General features: G+C 38.0%; 1 protein-coding gene across 1 annotated transcript in view; it reads right to left on the reverse strand.

The window, feature by feature from the left end:
- Positions 1-18096, reverse strand: part of pod1 (coronin) — a 588411-nt gene that overhangs the window by 33553 nt on the left and 536762 nt on the right. Inside the window, exon 24 of the mRNA XM_090381732.1 lies at positions 5988-6077. Coding sequence (XP_090237858.1) covers positions 5988-6077 — 90 coding nt within the window. The remainder of the gene's footprint in view (positions 1-5987; positions 6078-18096) is intronic.

Here is an 18096-nt window from a genome sequence, read left to right on the forward strand (position 1 = left end):
CCCCTCTGTTCGTTCAAAATACCTGTCCAGCTGAGCCTTAAATTTATTTAGGCTATCAACCTCCACTACAAGGGATGGAAGTCTGTTCCACCAACCAACCACCTGCTGGCTAAAGGCACATTTCTGCACGTCGATCCTACATCTGTCTTTCCTCTCAGGTGATTATTCTGAGCTAGAGGAAGAATCCCATCAGCATTGAGCATGCTCAAACCATTCAAGGCTTTATACAACTCTATCAGATCACCTCGCTGGTGCCTAGTCTCCAGACACTGTAATTTGCAAAACTTAAGCCTTTCTTCGTAAGAGCACCCCTTTGTTCCATTCACTAATCTTGTTGCCCTTCTCTGTACTCGTTCCAGCAGCTCAACATCCTTCTTGAAATGAGGCCTCCAGACCTGTATACAGTACTCTAGGTGTGGCCTGACCATTGCCTTATACAAGGGAATAATCACCTCCTTATCCCTGCTGGAAAAATTCCTGTATATCATTGACAATACTCCATGAGCTACTCTTGCAGCCCGTCTGCACTGCTCAGAGAACTTCATATCTGCCTGCACAACCACCCCCAAGTCCCTTTCATTCTCTACCACTGTCAGTGTAGTACCACAGAGTTGATACGTTGCTCTGGGGTTGCTGTTTCCCATGTGTAGTACTTTACATTTGTCAATGTTAAACATCATTTGCCACCTCTCAGCCCATCTGCTCAACCTTTCCAGATCCTGTTGCAGCAGCATAGTGTCAGTAGTGTCCTTGACAACCCTGCCAACCTTTGTATCATCTGCAAACTTGGACATTAAGCTTGATATACCATCATCAATATCATTTATAAATACAGAAAACAATAATGGACCCAACACTGAGCCCTGAGGGACTCCACTAATAACATTAGTCCACGATGAGCAGTGTCCATTGATTACCACTCTCTGTCTTCTCCCCCTCAACCACCCCTTTATCCATAGCAACAATTTGCCTCCAATGTCACACTGCTCCAATTTGTGTAGCAGTCTTCCATGTGCAACAGTATCAAAAGCCTTTCTAAGATCCAAATATATAATATCAAAGCTATTCCCTGCATCCAGTTCTTTTGTGACTGCATCATAATATCCAATCAAATTGGTCAGGCAAGACTTTCCCTTAACAAAACCATGCTGTGTCTGAGCTATAACTGAAGTCTTGTCTAAATGATCCTGCAGTGCTTCTTTAACCAGTGCCTCCATTAATTTTCCTGGAACAGAAGTTAAGCTCACAGGTCTATAATTACTTGTGTCAGCCTTTGATCCTCCTTTATGAACTGGGGTCACATTTGCACATTTCCAGTCTATGGGTACCTCCCCTGAGTCCAAGGAAGCTCTCATAATTATGGCTAAGGGTTTGCTTACTTCCTTTGCTGCCTCCTTTAATATAACTGGATAGATCCCATCCACCCCGGGTGCCTTTCTTGTGTTTATCTTCAACAGTTTCTCCTCCACTTTACTCCCAGTGATTTCAAGATTCTGCAGCTTACTGCTAGAGTTGAATACACCTCTGGCATTCCCCTCGCTGAATAACTCCTCATGTGTGAATGTCGATGCAAAATATTCATTTAGTTTGTTAGCTACCTGAGCAGGGTCATCAGCAGTTGACCCATCAATATCAAGTGGACCAATCTGATTCATCCCCTTCCTTCTAGAGTTTACATAAGTAAAGAACTCTTTGCTGTTTTTCTTTGCATCCCTTGCCAAGGATTTCTCGTAATCTGCCTTCGCCTGCCTAACCTCCTTTGTAACTTGGTTGCATATCAACTTGTATCTATCATAGGCTTCTGTGTCATGTGTTAATTTGTAAGTATCCCATGCATTTTTCTTCTCTGCCATATGCCTCATTAGTTCATCTAACATCCATTTTGGCCTAAACCTTGAACAATATTTCTTAGTTGGTATGTAAAGCCTAGTAGCTTCCAAGATTAATTCTTTGAATGCTTCCCATTTTGAATTTGCTGTTGGTAACATCGTCAGTTGGTTCCACTGTATAGAATTTAAATACTGTCTCAGTCCATCGTAGTCGCCTTTACGGAAGCAATAACCCTTCCCTTTACCCCTAATGGTAGTTACCTCTTTCAGTAAATCCCACTTCAGCACACTGTGATCACTGCCACCTAGTGGTTCATTTATCTGCAGATTCTTAATGGATGAAGAATCACTGCTGATAATCAAATCAAGAGTATTACTCCCTCTAGTTGCCTCCCGAACATGCTGATGTAGAAAACAATCATCCAATAAATCCACAAAAGCCCTGCTAGTGTGTGAGTGACCAGCCCCCAAATTCCAGTCAATATCTGGGAAATTAAAATCTCCCATTATAAGACTCTCTGATTTACTGGGCCACTCTATTTCCCTGTACAGTTTCTTATTATACTCATCAGAGTCATTAGGCCTATAGCACACTCCTACTCTCAATTTTTATCTCCCAATGCTTATGTCACACCAAACTGACTCAACACTGCACTGTCCAGCGATGTCGACTGGCTTCACTTCCTTGGTTTTTATGTGTTTCTTAACTAATAGCATAACCCCTCCCCCCTTCCTATCCTGTCTATCCTTTCTGTAGACGTTGTACTCCCCAAATTCCAGTTCTGCCTCCCTTATATCTGTGTGACACCACGTCTCTGATATCCCAACAATATCTGCCTTTGATGTTTTGAGCAATACCTCAAATTCATCAAATTTATTTACTAAACTCCTAGCATTGGTGTACACGCAAGTATACCTGCACCTGTTTCTATTCTTAGCTACCCTAACACAACCCATGTGTTTACTTGTACCACAATGGCTCCCAGCAGTCTCTGAAATATCATGCATCTTATTTTTCAGGCTTCTGCTCATTCTAATAGAAGCAGTGCAAGAATCTCTTTCACCTCTGCCAGTGGCTACTGTCAATCTATTGGTCTTTGTCTCCCCCCAAGCTAGCAGTTTTCCGACCCACCTAACACTGCCTCGATAGCATCAGCAAATATTCTTGCACCCTTTCTATTTAAGTGTATTCCATCCCTGTAGAAGCAATCTCTCCTGTTAACAAGTACAGTCCAGGCTGAAAAAAATTCTACCCCTTGAGCCTTGCACAATCTTTCCAGGGCCGAATTGATCGACAAGGCTCTCATCATATACTCCCTCCTATCGTGTCTGGGCAGAATTGCAGACACTTTCAAATTCAACCCTAATTCTCGGCTTTTGTTCAACAGTGACCTGTACTTGTTAAGTAATTCTGCCGGTCTTCTACTCTTGAGAACCACAGTTTTTCTTGAGAACCACATTTGCACACATTAATTTTCCTCTACATACTGTCTGCTAGTGACCAAACTTTTGACAATTGAAACAGCAGAGAGGATTCAGAATATAAAGTCTTATATTGCAGTGTAGATAGCCTGCTTTTATTGATTTGGGTGGCTTCGGTGTGTTAAAAGTGAGTATCAGATTCCTGGTGGGGGTGATTATCCCTTCATTTTTAACTGTAATTCTTTTAACACTGATGACTCCTTGTTCCTGAAGTTCAATTTGAATTTCCTCTTCGGGCATATTTAGAAGGTCCCACTCCGTAATGACACCTTTTGAGGTATTTAATGTGTTGTGTGGGAATACCGTTACTGGTATTCCTGTAAAGGTTGTCATTTGTAACAATCATTCGGAGTGTTTAGCATTGGCTGTTTCTACCAAAATATCACCTGATTTTAGTCTTTTTTAACATTTTTTTTTTGTTGGGCTGACATAACACTCAAGAGTCTTTTGTATGAGAAAGGGTGACAACTGGCCTGCCACTTTATCAGTATTTGAATGTATAATAATACATGTTGGGGAATTTAAAGCTTTAGCATCAGTTTTTAATCTCTTAATGGAGACAGAGTCATTTCTATCGCCTTTCTAGTTGCTTTAAAAGTAGCTCTGAAAGAACTAGATTCCTCATATCTTGGATCAGTTCTATTTGGGTCCATTGACCCAGTGAATTCCTGGGTATTAGAGTCAGTTCACTCCATTTCGCCCTGGAAGGGAGAGCCTTTCCCCTCCAGGTTACTGGCCCTGCCGCATGGAGGTAGGAGCAGTGCCACACTATGACCAAGCACTAGGTTGTTGTTATTTGGTTTTTAGGAGCATTAGCAACTAAAGCCATATTGCTCCGGGATATGCGGTGGTCATTCCCTGACCTTTCCGCATCCTCCGTATTTGTTAGTGATGGGCTCGAACCCCGGTCTAATCAAGAAGCGTGTGCTATGCACTGCTGCTCCTTCCCACCTGGCTACAGAGGCGCCTCCAAGCACTAGGAGGTTAGTAATTAATATAAATAAATAAATTTTCTGTTTATACTCCGGGACGACCAAACGGTCAGAGGAGTTCACAAGATAGACAGAATACAAGAAACAGCACCGTATTCAGTAGTCACGGGCTTGAACCCCGGTCACTCAAGGCACGTGTACTTATGCACCCGCGCGCCTGACCACTAGGCTATGGCGGCCTTTTTCGGAGGAAGGAAGGCCTTTTTCGAAGGAAAGTAACTTTTAAAAGGTTACTTTCCTTCTTGGTCTAGTAAAGTTTCTTTACTATATATTATCTAATTGTGCGTTAATGAAGACTTTAAATAAGGAAATGATTTCTATTTCAAGAAAGAGCACCAATTCAGAGCAGTGTCACTTGATCACAGAATCGCTTGGCACCTGGAGCCACCAAGCTGGAGCAGATTAGGAGACTGACCTGGATAATGATAACCAAGAGCCACCAACACCACCCAAAGTTAGCCATCAAGATACTGACCATAGCCCATAAAGAAGAAGGGGGGGGACTAACTGATTAATCTCACTGAACAAGAGAAGGCAATTAAGAACCTGCAGAATTACTTCCAGAAAAACACAGCATCAATCTACTAAGCCATAAGAAAGCTAGACAAATGGCACTCAACAAGGAGTTGTTGAGTGCCATTTGTCTGAGTGCCATTTGTTGAGTGCCACAGTCACACAGACAGAAGAAACAAAGACAGGCAAAGAAGACACTCCGTTGCAAGCGCTACAATGACCTCCATTAAGATTACATAGATAAGATGCCTTCCGACGCTTGCTTTACTAACAGAAAGCTTTTCCCTGAAACAGAAGGATACATGCTTGCCATCCAAAATCAGGTAATCAACACCAGGAACTACAGGAAATACATCACCAAGGTCCCCAGAGTAACAGATGACACGTCGACAATGCCACCTGGCTCCATAAACAATCCAGCACATCACCACAGGATGCAGGGTGATCACTTAGACAGACCAGGTGGCCTGAATATAATACATCAGAAGCTAGCTCAAAAATACAAGCCGATCAAAGAAAGTTTGCCATATTATGCGTACAAGCCTCAGGTTGTACTAGAGACCACTACTCTCAGATTGAATTGGGGGCTGTACTATCATAACAGACAAGATGTGCCATCACAACAGACCAGACATAACCCTCATAGACAAGCAGGAAATGGCTACCTACCTGATTGACATAGCGATGCCCAACACCAGCAACCTACAGAAAACATGAGAAATAGATCAGGTAATACTCAGACCTAAGACAAGAAGTCAAAGATATGTGGCATATGGAACAAGTAATGACCATCCTGATCACCATGTCAATCACAGGCATGGTGCCAAAAAGCCTCCATAAAAACCTAGCAGCAATAGATCGCCCGGAGAACACTTACATGGAACTCCAGAAAGTCACGATCCTGAACACCTGTAGGATGGTAAGGGAGTTCCTCAACCAACAGTAATAACAATAATAATAGTATTTAGACACAACAAACCACCCCATGTACTTGGTACCAGAACCTGTCACAGGATAGAAAAAAAACTTTTTCTCCATAAAAGGAAAATTGACTCCGTGAAAACCTCAGTTCACTAATACTTAATTAATGAGATATACCTATATCTCACTGATATACCTATTTTTTTTTTTTTAAATAACTTCCAATATAAAAAAAAATTCAGTTATTTACCCATTCCTTTGGGTCCACACCTTCAAATGAATCTTGAGGGAGGCCTGAATCTTCATAAAGCTGGCACTTTTCTTTCATGGCTTGAACAATCTAAAAAGATTGTAAAAAATCACATCAGTTTTTACAAGATACAGTAGAACCCAGATAAGATGTTTTGCAAGGGACTGGAGGTTTAAAACTTCTTATGAGGGAAGACTTCTTAGAAAGGAAAATAACCTAAGGGTATGAAATATTAACTACACAAATAAAAATGAAAAGATACATGTGAATGATCACATGAAATGTAGGAAAACTATCAAGAATAAAAATTGTCATTTAATGCAAAACAATATTTATTAGTCATGATTTAATAAGATTTCAAAATTATAACAAGGATGCAATGAGAAGGAAGGTAATGAAAATGATAAAAATCAATTACAACAATTATTAGTACAAAAAAAATAATAAATAAAAAATGTTTATAATTTTTTCAAGTAGCTATCCAGAGAAGACTGCTTCAAATATTTTGGGGAGAGCTTCATACAGAATAAATCAATTTCCCTAACATGTTTCAACACTGATTCAAGAACATTGGGAACACTATGAACGAATTGTTGTAGTGAAGAGAAGTCAATCATTGCATCTCGGAATGATGGTACAGCAGGCTCATTTTCTTGTTCAGAATCACTATCAGTCATCTTTTGATCTTCATTGCAAATATCTTCAGTACTTTGCAGTTCACATGCGATAACATCATTATCTACATAAACATAATCATAAAAATTTACCATAAATCCCAAATTACTCTGTAGGAAGTCCCATTCGTCAAAAGAAATCCCTTCCTGTTCATCACTTTCAACACTATCAACATATTCTTCTATATCATTATAGAACCTAGTAGTTTTAAAGGATTTAATTATAACAGTGGGGCTCAGTGTATCCCATGATGCTTCTAAATAATGCATTGCATCTAACAAAGAAATTTTGAACTTTTCAGTTTTTACATTCAATTTTACAATTTATGTACAAGGTACTTACGAAAATGTATCTTTAAAATTTTGATCACTCCCTGATCCATTAGTTGCACAACTGATGTGGAATCCCCAGGGAAGAACTCCCCATGGGCATTGTTTAAGTGCTCATTGTTTTTCAGATGAGTAGGGCAGTTATCAACAAATAAAAGAATTTTTCTATTCTCTCCTGCCATCTTTGAATCTAGAGCTCTTAAATACTCATCAAATATGAGTATTTAAGAGCTCTAATACTAATGGTCATCCATGCTGTTTTATTGTTCCTGTATTTATATGGAAGTGTTTTAAATTCTTGAAACAGCATGGTTTCTTGGGTTTTTCTATCACAAGCAATGGTCATTTCTCTGAGCCATTCATATTAGCCCCCACTATCACTGCAACTCTCTCTCCCTCTCTCTTTACTTAGTTTACCACTGCAATTCTGTCTTTTGAATGCATAAGTCTCATTAGGAAATAGGTTATAAAAGAGTCCTAATTTGTCAACATTAAAAATATCACACTTTCTATACCGTTTGATCAAAACATGTAGTTTCCTTTTCTCCACTCATCAACTTGTAACATATTCACACTAGAAGGTTCTCCACAAATTACTTTGTAAACTAAATCATATTTCTTCTTAAATCTATCAATCCACCCATTGGAAGGAATGAAATTCACTCCAAGTCTATCAGCAATTTCGATGCCCTTCTCTCTCAACATATTGCCATTAACTGGAACATTTTCAGCAGATATCTGCTTGAACCAAACTACTAATGCCTTCTCCACATCTCCATTAAAAGGTCGTCTCCTTTTAACTTTACATGAAACATTTGGAGCATTTGAATTCAACATTTATTTTTGTGACATAATTCCATTTACCATAGAAACTACCATATAAAGTTTTTTTGCCATCTTGACTCATGTGCAAGAGGGAGAAGTTGCACTGTTTTATGACATCAAGTTTTTCTTTTAATGTCAAAGCTTTTCTTTTTATTCCTTTGGAATTCATCCTTATAAATTAGAAAATTATAATATAGTATAATTAATATTTGTAGTGTTAAAATAAAACTGCCAAGGAAGGTCAAATAATTAGAGCCAATATGGTAGATAGACTAGACAAAAATGCAGCTATTCTTTAAAAAATTACCAAAAATACTAATGGTAATCTATACAGAAATAAATGAAATACAGTATTATAAATTCAGCTTTCAACATACCTTCACATTTCCAAGAGATGATTCCTGATGTCATGCTGAGTGAAAAATGTTATATTAACATGGGTTCAGTTCTCAATAGTTACTGACCTATGGCTATTTGATATGTAGCTTGATTTGAAGGAAGTTTTGTATTGGAAAAAACCTTTTTATTGGTTAGAAAAAAATATGCCTTACAGTTTACTAAGTTTAACCCAGTAATTTTGGGAATGTAATCTTATGAAGAAATGCAGCATTATTAATGTGTCTTGTGGCATCAAAGGTTTATTGTAGTAGTACATTCCTTGTGTCTACCTTGTGTTCATAAGTCAGGTTTTCTGTGTGGCCATATACACAATAATCAAAGGACTTGAAGATTCCAATGAACACAGTAGCCAATTCAGAGTACAATCATGACCAATTCATCGGTCACAGAATAATTTTTTCAGATTCTCTGTGATGTTCCTACTAAAACATTGGGATGTTCTGACAATCAAGGATGTTCTGGCTTATAGAAGAACATTCTTTAAGAGAGTCTGTAGTTCATTTTGGAAAAATCCAGCACATACAGTTATCCCTCGATTTGTGTGGTTTTTTTATTGAGTGGTTTCACTATTGTGCAATCAGGTATTTACTACCAAAATTTTAGATTGCACGGTGAGCTTTGCTACTGAGCGATTTTTTGAAAACACCACCTACGTAAAGTAAGCGGCGATTATTGTGATCATGTTTGATTCTATTTTGATTCACCTTTGATTCTATTTAAATTGATCACGTGTGATCAATTTTGATTCTATTAAGGGCAATTCTAATAAGCGAAAATTGGAGGAATATTATCCACAGGCTATAAAAATAAAGATTTAAAGCACAAATTTACACTTTATTACCTTACTAATTAACAAAATTAAATGATATGTGAAAATTGGAATAATATTATCCACAGGTTAGCAAAATAAAATTAATTTTTACACTTACGTACATAACTTAATTAATATATATATATTAAATAAACATAACACTTTGTAATGTGATATTTCTGTTCACTGACTTTTTTTTGGTTGTAAAATTTAAAACAGTAAAAAAGATAAGCAATCAATAACAAAGAACACGGCATACACAAATTGCAACTAACACGATATGTGCAAGTGAAATGCAGGGTAATAAGTTTACAAAGCTTAAAAAATAGGAATGGAGGGCAGATTTTGAAAATTTATTTATGTTTTTTATATGATTGAAGATTTCAGTGAAGGGGAAACAACATTTCACGATAATAACATAAAATCCCACAGAATTCCAGCTATCACTATTATCGCAAATGCAATAAGATCGAATCTACTACCCGTTTATAACAGATTGTATGCACAGTCACAAAAAAGTCCAATAAACCGGAAACTGCAAAGTATTTTTATTGTTTTATGGTCATGACCTCCAGAAATGTGCTTCCAATCACAATTGATTCTTATAACCAAACATAGCAATAAACAGTGGTGTGTTTGTTGGTTAATTTTTAAACTTCGTAATTCGAGAACCCGCTCTTCATCAGTTATCCAACATTAGATGTTCATACAGAATCTTTATATGGTTTGCGCAATGTAAAGGTTTTAATCAGTAAGTATTGCTTTTGCTAATTTAATATTTCTTGTCTATATAAAGTGTGTTTAATTAGTGACTAAAATGAAGAAAGCTAAACAAAAAAAATTTTAATTTTAGAGGAAAAATTAAAAATCGTTAGAGAAAATGGTGAAAAGGTTGTGACATTGGCCAAGAAATACAGCATAAATGAATCTAGCACTCGAAGAATCAGAGAAAATGCTGAGAAATTAAAAGTTCAGTTATCTGTTCCACATTGTTGTCTGCAAAAAGTACTACAGAAGTGAGAAATCCATTAATAGAGAAAATTGAAAAATTACTTGCTTTCTGGATAGATCTTAATCAAAAAAGAATCAGATATTATTTACACCAAAGCTCTGCAAATTTTTAATTGCTTGCAAGAAGAAGCCAGTCCATCCAATGCAGACGTCTTTCAGGCCAGTAAGGGATGGTTTGAAAATTTTAAAAAGCATCAAAGTCTTCACAATCTAAAATTAATGGGCAAAGCAGCCAGTGCAGATACAGAAGCTGCTTCTTTGTATCTGAAAGCTTTAAAAGATGTTATTTCAACAGAGAGCTATCTAGCAAGTCAAGTGTTTAATGCTGATGAGACAGGCTTATTTTGGAAGTGTCCACGCTGAACATTCATTTCAAAAGAAGAGTAAACCATCCCAGGTTTCAAAGCTGCAAAAGACAGGTTAATACTTTTATGTGGCAATGCAGAGGGTGACATTAAGTGTAAACCACTTCTAATTTTTATATCAGAAAATCCTCGTACTTTTAAAGGAATATCAAAAAGCTCTTTACCAGTTCACTGGAAATTAAGCAAAAACCCTGGATGAGAGTTAAAATCTTTGAAGATTGGTTTTTAAATTGCTTTTGCATTGAAACAAAAAGATATTGCCTTTAAACTTTATTACCTAAGGAGATCTTTTTCACAATTGGTGGAAGCTACTGATTGAATAGACAGTCCTTCAACTCAAGATTATTGGCGGAATCATAACATTCTGGATGCTGTAAAAAATATTGGGTTCATGTGGGATGAAGTTAAAAACTCAACAATGAATGCAGTGTGGAAAAAGCTGTGGCCAGAAAGCTGCACTAAAGAAGCCACAGTCGAAATGCCAGAGTTAGTTGAGATTGTGAGAATTGGAAAAATGATTAGCAGAGAGGGATTTGAAGAACTGGAACCAGAAGATATCAACAGAAGTCCTCGAATCTCATAGAGAACTTTTATCAGTGGATGATATTTTAACATAATGTGAAGGTAAATGACGTGTCAGCTAGTCTTTTCGCAATCAAAAATTTGATCGCGAAGAGATTAGCTGAGTTTTTAAGACTTGCAAATCAGCTTAGCCAAGAAGCTCTGGATATGGATCCTAATTTGGAAAGGAGTTTAAATTTTTGTAGAACTATCATTAGCTTTAGTTCCTTATGAAGAAATTTACAGAAAAAAACAGGGTGCTGTTAAGCAATCAATTTTAAACAATTTTTTCCAAAAAGTGCCAGATACTGTTGCAAGTTTATCACAGCAAAACAGCGACAAAGAAACAATGAATTTAGATTAAAAATCTAGAGGTACGTATTAGCAAGAGTAATTTTATGGACTTTTTTTTTGTTATTTTTTTCTTTTTTCTTACTGAATAAAGACAATTTTTTTTTTTTTTTTTTTCAATTTAATTTTTTTTTTTGTGTACATGGATGGAACCTTCAATTATATCATATAATCTACGCTTCACATTCCGTGGATTTGGACTGCATGGCATTTTCCTTGAGCGTAACCCCCATGAAAATTGAAGGATGACTGTATCACCTTCAGATGTTGAAGGAAAAAGTACAGTCCAAGCAACTGGTCACCAAGGAGACCACACATTCTCAGAAAAATGAATTTGGAAGTTACTTTTCACTATTCTGTATATTTCATGCACCGATAAATAAGTTTCTGATACTGTTGACCACATGAGGAGTAAAACGTCCCTTTCCAATGAACTAAGTATACTGATTCATATTGGGGATGGATACTGGATGGTCAACTATTAAAGCACATGCTTTCCCGCAAAACTTGAACAATAATAAACACTCACTGATCTGGGTTTCTTCACTGTTTATCACTGGCAATATTCCTCAGCAGAAGCACTAGCATTACCATTTCAAAAACTACACAACATATATACTTGTATATTCTTCATTGGAAAACGCAAACATATTCTCAGGTACTTCTATTACAACACAGTAGGATTAGTTTTCTGCCTCACATTCTACTGATGTGCTGGCTCGCATAAACTACTTGCTATAAAATATAGATGTAAATACACCATAGCGACCTCATAATTAAAAACTACATAAGCAGTGTAAAAGCATCGATTTAACTGTATTTCAAATTGTGACTACCTTCACAACAAGTTATCTTGTACTGCACTACCTCAAAGAAGTAGCACTTCACTAATAGAGGACTATTGCTACTTATTCTCAGTGGGCACCACCACCACCACCCAGATGGCACCGTTTCAAGGCTTGTTTGTATATGTGTGGGATAATAATTCTACTCCACTTATTCCTATAAGACTTAGAAAAGCGAAAAGTAGAGGTAAAGAATGAAAGGGACAGTAACTCCTTCAACTCACATCACTAAAAAACTCAAAACTCCTTGAATAGGCAACACTTCCCCAGTGGAGAAGACTGTTGTTACCTATTCTCAGAAACTCCGTAAATATCAGACTCCTCCTGGTGACTGTTTCAAGGCTTCGCCTTTCATCGGTGGGTGGGCAAGTACCCTGGTGTTGCAATCGTGCCAACCCAGTTGTGAAGTTATTTCCACAATATGACCAATGCCAAAAGGTGTGCACAATAATATTTAAATAAAATATAAATGCTCAAGGCATAAATGATTGAGTTTAAAATACACTGTAAAATATAAGTGTAAATACACCATAAAAAAAAAAAAGGTAAAGTGCAGCCATTATCAACCCACTGCAGGATGGAAGCCTCCTCAACAATTCATGTTGAGGGAAATGGACCATAATCTGCCACGCTGGTCCAGTGCGGGTTGGCAGATCGACTGTATTCAGCAGTCAGGGGCTTGAACCCCGGTCTACTCAAAGAGCGTGTGCTACTGCACTCCCGCTCCTGACCACTCGGCTACGGAGGCACTACAAATACACCATAGTGAACTCATAATGAAAAACTACAAGTACTGTAAAGGCATCGATTTAATTGTATCTCATATTGTGAATACCTTCACAAGCTACATGTATTCCGCTACCTTGAATAAGTAATGCTTAACAATATCTTCAGAACAGTCACAATATGAGATACAATTAAACTGATGCTTTTACACTACTTATGCTTTGCACATTTATATTTCATTTAAGTATTATCTTACACACCTTTTGACATCTCTCATATTGTGGAAATAACTTCATAACTGGGTTGGCATCATTGCAACACCAGGGTACCTGCCTCCACCGGGGATGGGCCAACAAGCCTTGAAACTATGCGGTCTGGGTGTTGGTGCCCACAGAATAAGTAACAATAGTTTTCTCTATTAGTGAAGCGTTACTTATTCGAGGTAGTGCAATACATGGTATCTCACTGTGAAGGTAGTCACAATATGAGATACAATTAAATCGATGCCTTTACACTACTTATGTAGTTTTTCATTATGAGCTCATTATGGTGTATTTATATCTATATTTTATTATTATTATTAGCATTATTAGTAGAGGCATATGATGCAAGAAAGCAAGCTTATTCAGCATCAGCCAAAAAAAAAAAAAAAAAACTCCACTCCCATTTCACCCATCTGTTTGTTCGAAATACCTGTCCAGTTGAGCTTTAAATTTGTTTAGGCTATCAACTTCTACAACAAGTGATGGAAGTCAGTTCCACCAACCAACCACCCGCTGGCCAAAGGCAAATTTCCGCACATCTATCCGACATCCGTCCTTCCTCAATTTGAATTTATGCCCTCTGAGGTGATTATTCTGAGCAAGATGAAGAATCCCATTGGCATTGAGCATGCTCAAACCATTCAAAGCCTTATACACCTCTATCAGATCACCTCGCCGGTGCCTAGTCTCCAGACTCTGTAATTTGCAAAACTTAAGCCTTTCTTCGTAAGAGCAACCCTTTGTTCCATTCACTAATCTTGTTGCCCTTCTCTGTACCCGTTCCAGCAGTTCTACATCCTTCTTGAAATGAGGCCTCCAGACCTGTATACAGTACTCAAGATGTGGCCTAACCATTGCCTTATACAAGGGAATAATCACCTCCTTATCCCTGCTAGAAAAATTCCTGTATATCATTGACAAGACACCATGAGCTACTCTTGCAGCTTGTCTGCACTGCTCAGAGAACCTCATATCTGCCTGCACAATTACCCCCAGGTCCTTTTCATTCTCCACCACCGTCAGTGTAGTACCGCAGAGTTGATACGTTGCTCTGGGGTTACTGTTTCCCATATGTAGTACTTTACATTTGTCAATGTTAAACTTCATTTGCCACCTCTCAGCCCATCTGTTCAACCTTTCCAGATCCTGTTGCAGCAGCATAGCGTCAGTAGTGTCCTTAACGACCCTGCCAACCTTTGTATCATCTGCAAACTTGGACATTAAACTTGATATCCCATCATCAATATTATTCATAAACACCGAAAACAACAACGGACCCAACACTGAACCTTGAGGAACTCCACTAATAACATTAGTCCACGTTGAGCAGTGTCCATTGATTACCACTCTCTGTCTTCTGCCACTCAACCAACCCCTTATCCATAGCAGCAATTTGCCTCCAATGCCACACTGCTCCAATTTGTGCAGCAGTCTTCCATGTGCAACAGTATCAAAAGCCTTTCTAAGATCCAAATATATAATATCAAAGTTATTCCCTGCATCCAGTTCTTTTGTGACTACATCATAGTATCCAATCAAATTGGTCAGGCAAGACCTGCCCTTAACAAAACCATGCTGCGTCTGAGCTATAACTGAATTCTTGTCTAGATGATCCTGCAGTGCTTCTTTAACCAGTGCCTCCATTAATTTACCTGGAACAGAAGTTAAACTAACAGGTCTATAATTACTTGTGTCAGCCTTTGATCCTTCTTTGTGAATTGAATTTATAGTGTATTTTAAATTCATAATCTATTATGCCTTTAGCATTTATATTTTATTTAAATAAGCTACTTGCATATGCTACATGTATGCACATTTAAAATACTGATATGTCAATAAAATGAGTGGGTTTTAACTCCTAGTTAGGACAACCAGTAGCCGACCGGGCTAGCCGAGTGGGTAAAGTACCTGCCCGGCAACCCAAAGGTCGCGGGTTCGATTCCCGCCTCGGGCTTGGATCAAAGTACTGCAAAAACCTTGGGAGGTGCAATATGGCCACAGAAGCCGATGCGCCAACAACTACCAAATCAAAAAAAAAAAAAAAAAAAAAGGACAACCAGTGCTGACATAACAGGGCTAACAGAAAGTTCATGTCACCCAGAAATACAGGATAATGATTTTCATCATAATATATTTAGGATAGGGGAAATGAGAACAAGGGTGTACTACAGACCAGAAGATTGTGTAAGTATGAGATGGAGATGGAATGGGCTAGAAAGTGTGAATGCTTTCTTATGAATGATTTCAATTTGTCCCTTACTGATTGGAGCAAGTGGGAGGGGAACTCACTATCATCATCAGTAATTCAGTCTTGTGACTGGTCAGTTCCTCTGATGAGCTGTCTCCACCTTCGTCTCTCCTGTGCCATTTGTTTTAGTTCCTCAAAATTTCAAAGTTCTGCTTCATCCAGCAATGCCCCGATGAATTGGTCTTTCCCTAAGGCGTTTCCCTCCACAGTCCCCTCCATGGCATCCAGAAGTAAACCACCATGTCAATCACGTGACCCACCCATTTGAGTCTAGTTGATCTTATTCTACCTAAAATTTGTTTTTGTTCTTGGACACATCTTAATACTTCCATATTTGACACTTTTTAAGTCTATTTAATTTTTTCCATCCCGTGCCAGCAACACATCTTGAAGACCTCAAGTCTCTTTTTGTCTCTCTTTGTAAGAATCATGTTTCTGCTGCATATAGTGTCTGTCCAGATATGTCACTATTATCTTCTTCCTAATATCCTGTGACACCTTCTCCTGTGTAATCAATGACAGTTTATTATTGAAAGATTGTTTTGCCATTGCAATTCTGGTTTGAATCTCAGTTTGACATGAAATGACCTGTGCAAAAACTGGCCCAGATACCTAAAGTAATCTACCTGTTCTATTCTTACTCCATCAATCTCAACTGGGAAGGGAACTGACCTTTTACCAATCATCATTGTTTTTGTTTTCATCATATTTATCTTCATTCCATACTGCAGTCCTTTCTTATTTAGTCTTCTGATCATTTTTTGCAGCGTAGCAGGGCAACCTTCTAGTATGGCCTGATCGTCTGCAAACTTAATAGCCTGTATCTACTTTTCACCTATTTTAACCCCACACTTCTTATTCTCAAGTGCCTCTTTTATTATCACTTCGGCAAAGGCATTGAACAATCGAGGTGAGAGTAAGCATCCCTGTCTTACTCCTTTTTTAATTTTAGCTTTTTCTGTCAGTTCTCCTCACTCTTCTCACTCTTATCATCACACTTTGTCTTCTATACAAGTCATATAATCATTCCAATCAGTCCAATAATCTTCTTCTTTCATCCAATTTTCTCAAGCAATAGGAATGTTCCATTGCTGCTCTTCAGATTATTCTATCAAACACCTTCTTGTAATCCACAAAACACACACAGAGGTTCCTTCCCATATTATACATTTTCTCTCCCAACACTTTCAATGTTCCAATAACATCTCTTGTCGATCTGCTTCTGCAAAAACCACACTGTGAGTTATCCAGAAATTGTTCAATATGGCACTCCATATGGACTTTGTAATCAGAAGAATTTTGGATGCATGGGTGATAAGACTTATTGTTCTGTAGTCTTGGTACTGTTGGTATCATCTTCTTGGGGACTATGATTTATGTGCAGAAAGTAGATATAACAAAAACAAAGGTGATCAGTCCAACGCTAGAGCACATGCTGCAGCATCAGACAACACAGAAGATCCTCCACAGTAAGGATCCTTAGTCTCACAGGAAGAAGCTATAGTTGGCGACTCGCTTGGCAGGGAAATGGGAAATGTATTGCCAAAAAGGCCGAGTGGAATCGGACCAAGGTACGTTTGAGAGAGGTTAAAGTTAATGATGTTGTAGAGAAGCTACAAGGTTTTAAGGGCACAAAAGGTGATATTGTTGTATGATGGTACTAATGATATTAAGAGTAGGAGATCTGAGGATTTTAAAAAGAACAATGCTGAAAAATAATTAACAAGGACAACACTGAAAAAAATTAACAAGGAGTTCAACATTGAAAAAAAAGTTTCAAGTTATGGACTGAAATTGAAAGTGTCTGAAATTCTGCCCAGACACAATACAAGAGAGTATGTGATGAAAGCCTTGTTAATTGATTCAGTCCTGGAGAGACTATACAAGGCTCATGGGGTATAATTGCTCTCAGCATGGTCTGTGCATGCATGTTGACAGGACAGACTGCTTTTACAGATATAGGATACACTTAAATAGAAGGGGTGCTTGAATATTTGTTAATGTTATTGAGGCAGTGTTAGGTGGCTCAGAACACTGCTAGCTAGAGAGGATACACAGACTTAGAGTTTAACATTGGCAAATGCACGGTACCTCATATGGGTACAATAATCCCGGCTTAACATACTAACAGTGTGGTATCACACTACAGTAGTGGAAAATGAAAAAGACCTAGGGTAACTGTAGCCAAATACATGCTGAGTTCTCTGAACAGTGCAGAGATTCTGCCTGGACAGTTCATGGGGTTTTGTCAATGATTTACAGGAATTTTGCCAGGAATAAGGAGGTGATTATCCCATCATATAGGCAATGATTTAGGCTATACAGTGAGTACTGTATGTGGATCCTGAAGCTTCATTTCAGGAAGGATGTGGATCTGTTTTAAAGAGTGCAGAGAAGAGCAACAAGGAAAAAAAGTGTTCTTACCAAGAGAGGTAAGAGTACTCTTCTGAAATTAAAGTTTCTGGAGACTAGCACTTGCAAGGAGATCTTGCAGGTGTTAGTATCCAGAATTGAGGTATTTATGGCATTCAATGGATTGAGTAAGCTCAATGCTGATGGAATCCTTTCTCTTACTCAGGCTACATAAGGGAGTATAAACACAAACCGAGGAAGAATGGTTGCAGTATATATATGTGTGGAAATCTGCCTTCAACCAGAAGATAGTTGATTGTTGGAACAAACTTCCACCTGGTGTAGAGG

Source organism: Mastigoproctus giganteus, chromosome 9 (assembly GCF_048544385.1).
Source record: "Mastigoproctus giganteus isolate SK-2022 chromosome 9, ASM4854438v1, whole genome shotgun sequence".
In the NCBI taxonomy this organism is placed as follows: Eukaryota; Metazoa; Arthropoda; class Arachnida; order Uropygi; family Thelyphonidae; genus Mastigoproctus; species Mastigoproctus giganteus.